A 10,872-nucleotide genomic window follows, 5' to 3' on the forward strand; every position below is an offset into this window, starting at 1 on the left:
CAGAAGTCTACGTGCACCGTGCTGTTCTCTTCACGGGCAGTTCACCAGGCTGCTTACCAGTGGCCGGGGGACGGGCGGGCAGAGGGGCTTCCGACTGTGCGCTTCCTTTCTCACCGTAGGCTTCTGCTTTTGTCCACAGAGCCTCACCCAGGGTCGTCCTACGGCATCATGGAGATTGCCATCACTGCAGGTGAGCTGGCACGGCAGTGCCCTTCTAAGCAGCCAAGAAAGGTCCCAGGCAGAACCGGCTCGAGGATCTGAGTGGAAAGAGAGGCGGCCGTGGCTGCTTCCCTTCTCTTCTGGTTTGCCTTCTGATGCTGTAAACACCTCGACCAACAGCCGCTCTGGGGAGGAAAAAAAAAAAGAGTTTATTTAGCTTATTTTTCCATGTCACAGTCCATTGTTGAGGAAAGTCAGGGTATGAACTCAAGCAGGGGCCGAGGCAGGAAGTATGGATGAAAGCTCCTGACCAGCACCTTCTTCCAGCTTCCGAGGCTGTGTTTCTTCTAGAGCCCAGGCCCACCTACCACGGGATGGAACCGCCCACAGTATTAGCAGCAATCAAGAAAATGCTCCATAGATATGTCCATAGGCCAGTCTGGTTAAGGCAAGTCCTCCACTGAGACTCCTCCTTCGAGGTGTGTGTAGATTCATGCCAAGTTAAGAAAAACAATTTCACTGCCCCCAGAGGGAGCCTTGAGGACGGAAAGGAACACTCCAGTCCTGTCAGATAGTGTCCCATATGGTGCCTGGTGGAGTAAGGGCAAGAGGGGCTAGCCACACACACATGTCAAGACATCCTTTCTCTCTGACCCCAGTGGCTCAGGCTGGAGAATGAGTCATCTGTGCTATAAATTCATTTTAAAAAATGATTTAAAAAATCAGCTTAGTAGAAAAGAAAATTGGGACAAGGTCCATACAGAGCAGCTTTACAGCAGGGGTCAGGGGGTCACAGGACCGTGGTTACCGGCAGCCATGATGAGGCCCTGACGTAGGTGGGAGATGCCCTGCATTGCACGAGAGGGATTCTGAAGCGAGAGATCCTTCAGTTCTAGAAAACAAAGGCCGTTTCTGACTTTTATAGTTTGGGGTGGTGGTAGGTGGTTTGTGGGTGGTTTGGGGTGGTGGTGGGTGGTAGGGTGGTTTGTGGGGTGTGGTAGGTGGTAGGGATAAGTCCCACCCCATATGACCTAGTCTCTGCTAGGAGTCACCAAGCAGGAAGGTATTTGATAAAAGCAGGGTTATAATCCAAGGTTATGAGAGTTCTAGGCACCAGCTAGCCTTGCTCCCAGATGAAAAGGGAGGGGGAGATTCAACTGCTTGTGAGAACAGCAGGGTCTCAGCCACTCTCCATGGCCGGATTTGGGAGAGATGGCAGGAGAGCTGCCTGATTTTTAGAAACAGGAGAGCAGCAGCTAACCGATCTGTGACCTAACTGTGTAGAGCAGGTTTGGGGTACAAGTAGATAAGCTAACCCAGACCTCTGGGATGTCACAGTTCCCTCGTCTCATATGGTGGTCCCTACCCTGGCTCACACCTCCATCCTAAAGGTTGGACCCTGAGTGGCTTCCCTCTTGTGGATCAAGAGCAACCAAGCCTGGGAGGTGTCTTGCTCTTCTCCCTTCCTTGTGATCCAGTCTTCCCAATCACTGATGCATAGCTCAGAGATCATCTTCAGCTAAAAATAAAGGAGCAACAGGAAGCCGTCAGAGACACCTGTCGCTCTCATCCAGCTGACCCTTCTCTCGCTCATTTGGGCCCTGAGCCCTTGCTTCTCTCAGGGAGTATTATCAACAGGCACACGTGTTCCTGCCACAGTTGTAGGGCGCTTAGGAAATTGTTCCGTACAAGGGAGGCACGGAAGCTACCTCCCCACCGTTGTTTCCCTAGTGACCCCGCATGCTAAGTAAGCATAGCTTGACTCTACAGCTGCAAACCTAGTGGCTGAACTTGAAACAACTCCCACGGGATTATTGCTGCTGAACCTTCTGAATTTCCCTCTCCAGACCCCAAGAGTCTGACTCCTCCAATCCGACCTTCTGCTCTATTTCTCTGATTCCTGGGACCTAACACATCCTTGGCAAGAACCTGGGCACATGGCCCACTGAATGGCCAAGCCTACCTCTTCCTGGAGACCTAGGGATCCTCCCCCTCCACCACCCATTCCCAAAGAAGAAATGGTGCAGGCTGGATAGAGGTGGCTCTCCAGAAAGCCCCTCTCCCACTCATATCATAGCATACCCAGTCACCCTTGTCTTTTCGCGATGTGGACAACCAGCTCTTCCTAATTTTCTGGGACTTTTGTCATTTGGGCATAGAGATTATAATTTAATTACAACATTGCCTGAAAAAGTGAAGTCCTACATTCTATGAGCCCTTCAGCTTCAAAACGATACAAGTACTTGTGTGACTGCCGGTCTCTGTAGAGACAGGGCATTTCCAGGTTTTTGTTTAAAGAACTGAATAATCACCCACAAACAGCAAAGCAACAAGGGCGAAAGAGTATGAATGCCATGAGAGAGCAGTTGGCCCTGGGCAGTACTTACACAAGGCCTGGCTGCTGCCAGACTCTTCCTTCTGTGGATATAGGAGGAACAGGAATTAGATGCTAGGGATGTCGTATGGATGAATTTTTTTTGAGATTATAATTTAATTACAACATTTTCCCCTCCCCTTTTCCACCTCCAAACCCTTCTATATACCCCTCTTCTTCGCTATCCTTTAAACTCATGGCTCCTATTTTTACTAATTTTCATTTCATGCATATGTACATTTCCATATACATATATATTCCTAAATATAACCTGTTCGGTCCATATAATGCTTCCGGCGTGCATTTTTGCAGGGATGTCTGGCACTAGTCAGCCAGTTGTCGTACTCCTCCTCGAAAGCCAACTCTCCCACTCCTGACTTTCTTCAGTCGCCTATAGATTTTTGTGTGGGGTTCAGGCCTCATGGAAATCTTCTTTTAGTCAAGTTTGGCAAGTTCACTGGTGTCATCCCTGTTCAGCTTACATTTGGGCAGTAATTGGGTGGATGTTCGTGTTAAGTGACGGGCACTGGTTATGTGAGCCTTTGTGTACTAGGCATGTCCTTCCCTGTGATGCATCTGATTTCAATCATATGCATGTTCCGTCATGCATAGACATAAGATAGTCAATAGAAATTCTTTACCCCCAGTGAGAGTCTTGTGATCCTCTCTCCCCGTCTCAACCAGGAAAAGTCAGCAGTTCCATAGACCTAGATATCCCTGTATTCTTTTGCTGATTGGCCATGGCTACGTGCCCAGGGGTACTCTACTCCAAGACTGCGTGATGCTCTGCCCAGAGGAAGCTCTCATCATGCAACCCTGCCCCAGTCTGACCTGCGTCCTGCCTCTCTCTTGCAGCTGTGATCACCGCTGTGGCCTTAGTCCTGGTCTGCCTCCTCTTTCTCATGCTTCGCTACCTGTACCGACACAAGGGCACCTACCACACCAACGAGGCCAAAGGCACGGAGTTTGCAGAGAGCGCAGATGCAGCCCTGCAGAGTGACCCCGCCCTCCAGGACACCGGGGACAACAGCAAGGAGTACTTTATCTGAGGGGTAGAAGACTTCATCTGCAGGATGCTTCCGGCTGCAGGAGAGACAGTACCCCCGCTGTGTGCCACCATTATCAGCACCAGGAGGTCCTCGGAGGCACCCCAAGACTCCTGGGGAGCAGAACACTGGGTGCCTGCCAGGAGCAGCTCTTCCAGGGACTCAATGGCCACCCGGAGGCTGGCACTGACTCTGCAAGGAAGAGAGAACATCTGGATATGCTGAACCTCCTGGGCAATGCGGGTGTCATCTCTCACCAGCACGAGAGTCCTCCTCAGTGTGCACGGGGCGTCGGACCTGGGAGCGGGAGTAGAGAGGCAGGGCATCTGTAAGCTGACTGGGTATGATGGCATCAGATGTCAGTCATTGACATTTGGGGGGAACAGCAAGTGCCAGAACTAAAAGGCACCTTCGTCTCCCATCAACCCAGCTCAAAATGATTACAAATAAATCTGCAATGTAACTGAGCATCCTGTATCAGACGTCACTACTCTAAGTGTCTGGGAAACAGTACGTGCCACCCATGGCTGGTGCGACATTGTGTCTGTGTGCGTGGGGTGAAGCTTGTCCAGTTCTGGCAAGAGAACAGGAGAAGGAGTAACCTTTTCCCTCACTAGCACCAGCCATATGAAACATATGGAAGAAGGAAACATAGCCATCTGGCCACTGGCTGAAGCACTGATTTCTTAATAAAATTTTTAGTTGTGTTCAGCAACCATGAGCTCCATCATGCCACAGTCCTAAAGAAAATGTTCTTGTGTAAGAAGAGATTGCAGATCTCCAGTCCTGGGCTTAGGTCCTAGCTCCTCTGTACTGGTCCTAGGACTTTAAGCCATGCATTTAACCTCTCCGGCCTTAATGCTGGCATTTCTTCAAGTCAAAATGATGCTAAATTGTGTTACCTCTGGTTCCTAACTCCCAGCAGGAACTGAGTTATCCGATACTAGGCAAACGCTGTGTTCTAGCGTCACTAACAGACCAGATGCATCGCTTGCCTGTGTCGGCTAATGAGAATTCATCTTTGCACCAACCTCTAAAAACCTCCTGGGCAGTCACTAACTTAAAACGAATAACAGGAAGAAAATGAACTAATTAACTGACCCCTTCCGGGTAAGATTGCCAGTGGCTCTGCAGACACTCTAAGGCCAGCATTGCTGAGTTTAAAGACTTCCCCTTGAAGTACTCAGGTTCTCTCAAGAGCCCCCTCAGCTGGGCTATCTCCACCTACGAGCTAGAGGGAAAAAAAAGACCCACATCATGTTCCCCAGGAGACTAATGAGAATACAAGCTCAGTCAAGCCTGGCCACCAGCCAAGGTAGCATGACGTTCTGGGACTGTTGTGGGGAAGAGAAGCAGGAATTTAATTATAACAAGATGCTATCATTGTCAAGTGCTGGACAACCCCAGATTAGAGGATATCTGTGTTGTCATCTATGAAGTAAAACGCTAACTACAGCTGTCACCCATTCATCTAGAGAAGCCTGGTCTAAAACCCTTGAACCCAAGGCAGTATTGAACCTCTTGTATTTAGCTTTTTCTCACACACTTATGTTAAGATTTAATTTATAAATTAGGCACAGTAAGAAATTAACTGCAGTAACAGTAAAATGGCATAATTATAACTAAGTTGTAATAAAAGATTTTTTAAACTATGGATTGTTTCTTTCTGGAATTCTTTATTTAACTTTCTCAGCTGACAGTTGGCCATGAGTAATTAGCAAGAGTAACTAGTAACTTCAGAAAGCACCTATGGACGGGGCTGCTGCTGTATCTGCCCTGAGGCTGGGCCACACAACAACAGCCTCGAAAAATAACCGTAGAACAGAACAAACAAAAGGCATAGTCAGGTGTCAATGAGCAAAGCTGAATTGATCTCAATGTCTCTACAAGGCCAGGTAGACTGTGGTTCCTGAGGGAGGGAGCTAAGAAATGTTATATGTTCAAATGGGCTTAGCCAGAGACCAACTGTGTCTTCGCAGAATATTTGTGGGTTTTCTTAATATTTATTGTGTGTGTATGGAGCTGTTGTACACATGTGTCAGCCAGAGGAACACTTAAAGGAGTCAGCTCTCTCTTATTACGTGTGTTCCTGAGTGCGTCTAGGAAACACTGAAGGACTTCTAATTTCCTTCTCTATGGTGACGTCAGTTCCATAGAACTGACATCAGTGCACTTGGCTCAGAGCTTTGTCTTCATGGATGCAAGCACAAGCGGTTGTTCAGTAGGCACAGAAGAGACACCCACGCCATCACCAACATATCCCTCCCTGCATAGGATGGTCCTAGAGCCTCCTGGGCCTCCAAGAGAGCTGACTTTCCTGTCTGGTCATCTGTCTTTCCTTTCCCTAGCAGGCTCAGAGGCACTTTGAGAAGCAGTGACCTGTGTTCATATGTATGTCTTCTCCTCCTCTCAACCTCATTATCTGTCCAGTGCCCGAAAACCTACCAGGACAGCCCAATGCCCAACTGTGGATCAGTTCAAATAGCAGCAGAGATGACTCAAGCTGCGGGGCTGGCTCACTGAAGATGGCTCAGCCAGGGGCCACCAAGAAAGACGCTATCTCTCTCTGGCGACTACAGAAGCCAGAGGGCCATGCCAAAGATCAAAGTAAATAAATGAAATAGTGCATACACACATGTGTGAGCATGTGTGAACATGTAGGCGAACACACACACATACACACACACTCCATAAATCAGGGAGAAGCTTTTTCTCTTGCCTTCAGCAGTGTTCGAAAGTGATGCATCATGCCTGCAGGCGATGATGCTGGGAATACATGCACAGTGCTACTGAATTTTTCAGTGGGTGATGTCCAGCAGTGATCCTTCTCCCAATAAAGGAGTCTAAGACAGTCTTGAAGAGAGAGAGCGCATGCCTCTATTTGTGTGAAATAAAGGGCAATATAAACCTTGGGCAGAGGGAAGGGTTTAGAGAGTGAATGTGTTTGATTAAAAGAGGTCAAAGGGTCAGGAATACTTGATTTACATGTAGTGGTACAGGGCCTAATTTTATATGCAGTAGCATGGTCCTATCAAAAGAAGGAGAACACAGTATTTAATTATCCTATGGGTGAGAGAAAATCTCCAGGTAAAGTCAAAGGTCACTTGGAAAGTCAAGACACCAAGGCATCTTGGTGGGTATCTCCAGGAATCCTTGGTTGAACGGGGTCTTCTTATCAGGAAAGGGTCGGGCCTGTGATCTGTCTCAGATGGGGTGGGGGAAGGCTATAGAACCTGCTGAGAAAAGGGAGTCCACGGTAATAGAGCAAGCTCAGTCTGGCTATTCAGATATGTCAAACATCAACTTTGTCCAGCAGAATCCCACAAGTTAGTAAAATGCTTGTCCTGCAGGCATGAAGACCTGAGTTCATTCCCCACAACTCACATTTTAAAAATCCACACATGATGGCATACATTTATAACCCTAGGGATGGGCAAGGCAGAGAGGTGAGCTTGCTCACCACCAACCTTAGCCTACTTGGATGGACCCCAAGCTAATAAGAAACTGTGTCTCCAAAAAAAGCAACCTGGCCAGCAACCAATGGACAACACTCAACATTGTCTTCTGGTCTCCAAACACATGTACACAAGCACATAGAGAAAGCATGCATGCATGCAAGTATGTGTGTGAACACATGTGATATCAGAGGCTCTTTAAATGACTTACCATCACATCTTCCCCCCCACCTCAGAAATTAGGCCACGTCCCACATAGCTTCTCTTCTTTCCTCTGAGACAAAGAGTTAAGAAATTGTGCTGTGGCCTTGAAGCTCCTCCCTTTAGTGGCCACAAGATAAATTTATGGTCCCATCAAGTACCTGGCTCCATATTTGCCAGGGGTCACATGGGGTAAAACCCCTGATAGTCCCTAAAACCTTACAAAAGTCATGTATCCCCTTAGCTCTGGGAAGGATTTCTGTGAGGTAGTTCTCTCTCCATCTCTCTCTTTTCCCCCCTCTCCCTTTTCTGTCTCTCTCAAGCCCCCATCATGTCTTCCATGACAGGTGTCTTCCTTACCCTTTCTTTTATCTTAAGCTGTCTCTCATAGTGGTCATTAGTCTCTCCCACCTCAAGGCCTCACCCTGGCCCCTTGGTTGCTAAGAGCTTCTCCTCATGAAGCTCATTCTGAAGGGCAGCTGGTCTCACTTCCTTCCATCAAACCTACTGATTTTCTCTCCATTCCTTTGTTACCACAGTACACGCACGCAAGCACAGGCGTGTTTTAGACACCTGGTCTCAAACTCAGCTGAGCCTACTGTATCTTTCAGGTGCTCAGAACACTTTCATCTCTTGCCAGCAGGGCTGGGCAAAATCATGGACCCCCAGAACCTACTTAGATGGCTGGACAAAGCTTCATTTTGCAACCCTAAATGGAGCATCTGCACCGTCCCCCTCAACCCCCAGGGCTCAATAAACCATGGGGAAAAGATGGGCTGAAAGACTGACAGAGGCAGCGTTTGCAGAGGACTGCTGCAAAAACAGCGCCTTCTGGACCTTTACGGCCTCTGTGGCTGTGTGAACAAAACCTGCACAAGACCAAGCCAGGCAGCTCTGCAGCAGAGGTTGGGGAGGGGCTCGGGAGGCCCTGCCCCTAACTGAGGAGCAAGTCACAGTTGAAGGCTGCTGGGAGAGGGGGAGTTAGTTTTCTGTGGTTGTTGTTTTGTTTTTCAGGGCATTCTCCAGGTGGATGGGTTCATGCTCTGCACACATACAGGCAGCACTAGTTGAACTCAGGGCTTATAAAAAAAAAAGAACATAAAGTTGTACACAATCAAAACACAGTGTATACATGTAAGCATTTCTCAAAGAAGAAATGAAAGAACCTTTAAAAGACAAAGCCGGACACAGTAGTAAGTGCACTTGTATTTTAAGGGTGGGTGAAGGACACAAAGATCCCTGGGATGGCCTGAGTGGTAAGCTAGCAAGAGACCCAGTCTCAAAAACACAAGGCATCCCGTCCTGTCCCCCCTCTGTAGCTCATCCTTTCTCACTCCTCAATTTGTATTTAGGAGATAAGAGTCCAGAGCTTAATCCATCGCTCTCTACAAACTTAGAGAGGTTTTTAAAGACAGGGATCAAGAGGACAGACGTGATAGATGAGATGAATTATGAGCAGAAGGGCCTGGGAGGGAAGGCATTGTTAAAAAATCTCAGCTGTAACCTTGTGGACCCTAGAAAGACGCAGATTTGATATGTCAGAACAGCACAGAAAAGGAGTGAGGCTGGTGCTAAAACCAAAGGCATTAACTGAAACCGCGTGAAGGCTGAACTCGGGCAACTTTTCCTGCCAACCCTACACGAGTTTATACTTCTCATTCCCTTGCCACCACCTCCTTCCTGAATGACAGGAAATCTACTCTTCAGTGTAGATTCTAGAGGGTCCAGAACTGCACCGCCAGGCTTACGTAGAAGGTGCAGAAGTGGGGAAGTTGAGCCCACGCAGGATTGAACCAGTCAGCTGTCCAAAGAGCAGCCATTCTCAGCTCTTTCTCCTCCTTGCCTATTCAGGAGTTAAAAACAAAACGCCCCAGGAAGGAGACACTGCAGGTTCACCTCTGGCCGCACTCACATACTATATACTTACACCTGCGTGCACGCACGTGTGTGCGCACACACACACACACACACACACACACACACACACAGTGGGGACAGGGGGATCTGAACCAGGCTCACACTCTGCTCCCATGATCCCATTGCTGGGGCTGGATTCCACAGTATTCATTCCATCCTGTCAAGTGAGGTGTGGATTTCAGCCTCTCCAAAAGGCAGGGCAGTAGGTCAGGGCTCAGAGCCAGGCCCTGTGTAAATCCCAGAGGAGAACTTTATCTCCTTGGAAAGAACTCCTGACGCTTTTATCTTATTTAAGCTGCTTGGTTGTTTTTCCACTCCTTTCCTGAACATTTCCTCATCAGGGCATCGGAATGCCTCAGGGCCTACGGGATTTTAGGTGGCTCCGTGCCACGAACAGAACTGCAGGCATCTGCAAGTTTGCGAACTAGCTTATCAGTGTAGTGTTGAAGCAGGAGAATCGCCCTGGTATAGGCCAGAGTCCAACAAAAATATCTCACCTCAAGCTCTGACTCTTTACGACGATGAGGAAGAATTACTTGACCGACCTCCCCACCACCACATACACACTCCAGGTTCTCCTGACAAACCAGAATAAAGCAAAGTGTTGGAACTTTAGGGGTCATGAACATGTCATCTGTGGGGGTGGAGGGGTGAGGTACATGCGTGAGGAAGGTACATGCACAAGTGTACAGGTGTGTGTGGAGGTCAGAAGTCAGACAAGCTGAGACGTCATCCTTGTTTTGTTGAGGAAAGTTTGCCTTTGGCTTGAGGCCGTCAGGCTAGGACCCTCTGGATCCCCTGTCTTCACCTCACAAGCACCTGTGTTGACAATGTGTGTCACTGGGCCCGGCTTTTGATATGGGTGATGGGGAATCCAATCCAGGTCCTTCTGTCTGCACAGCAAGTGTTTTTATGGACTGGGGCACGTCCCCAGCCTAATAGTTTCTGTGCACAAGGATGTAAGTGTGTCAAGAATGGTGATGGGTCTGAATTTTTACCTGTCTTCAGGTCAGTGTTTACAGTTAGCCTGGCACGGCCTCACGGAAATTGGTAGGTGACAGGAGACAAAGATAAAGAGTTGACCAGCAGCCCAGTAAGAGGAGCATCAGCAGACTGTCATCGGATGTCCCCTGTGGCTGGCATAAGTGATTCCAGACAATGTTCACCCATACAGGAGGTTGGGCTCTACCACAGAAATGGAATACCGTGAAAGGTAGGTCCCGTATGCTGGGCTGGAAGCACACCTGCCCTCTGCCCGTGAGGAAGCACTGGCTCTGCCTTCCATTTGGAGGGCTGGGGAGTTAGCCCAGTCACTAAAGCACTTGCCATGCTGGAGTGAGTACCTGAGTTCCACCGCTGGAACCCACGTAAAAAAAAACTGTACAAGGTGGTACATGCCCGTAGATCTAGCATTGAGGATGCGGAAGAAAGGATCCCTGGGCAATTCTGAACACCCACACTAGCCTGTTTGCAGAGCTCCAGGCCAGTGAAACCTCTGGCCTGTCTACGAATATGCACAGACATGTAGCAACACAAACTTGCACATTCACATACATGCATGAACACCCCCCCCACACACACACACGGAGAGACAGACAGTCAGAGAGATAGAGACAGAGACAAAGAGAATATGCAAATATAAATACATGAAAATATGAAAGATGGTCCAGAACAAAGGGCACTTCCTGTTTCACTTACCACGTGTCAAAAATGTGAGACC

At 48.5% G+C, this 10,872-nt stretch overlaps 1 protein-coding gene across 1 annotated transcript in view; it reads left to right on the forward strand.

Moving 5' to 3' along the window:
- Positions 1–5,233, forward strand: part of Gypc (glycophorin C (Gerbich blood group)) — a 35,815-nt gene extending 30,582 nt beyond the window's left edge. The window contains exons 2-3 of the mRNA XM_060377503.1: positions 140–190; positions 3,389–5,233. Of these exons, the coding sequence (XP_060233486.1) occupies positions 140–190; positions 3,389–3,582 (245 nt within the window). The 3' untranslated portion in view covers positions 3,583–5,233. The remainder of the gene's footprint in view (positions 1–139; positions 191–3,388) is intronic.
- Positions 5,234–10,872: the final 5,639 nt, after the last annotated feature.

This window comes from Meriones unguiculatus, chromosome 2 (assembly GCF_030254825.1).
Source record: "Meriones unguiculatus strain TT.TT164.6M chromosome 2, Bangor_MerUng_6.1, whole genome shotgun sequence".
Lineage (NCBI taxonomy): Eukaryota > Metazoa > Chordata > Mammalia > Rodentia > Muridae > Meriones > Meriones unguiculatus.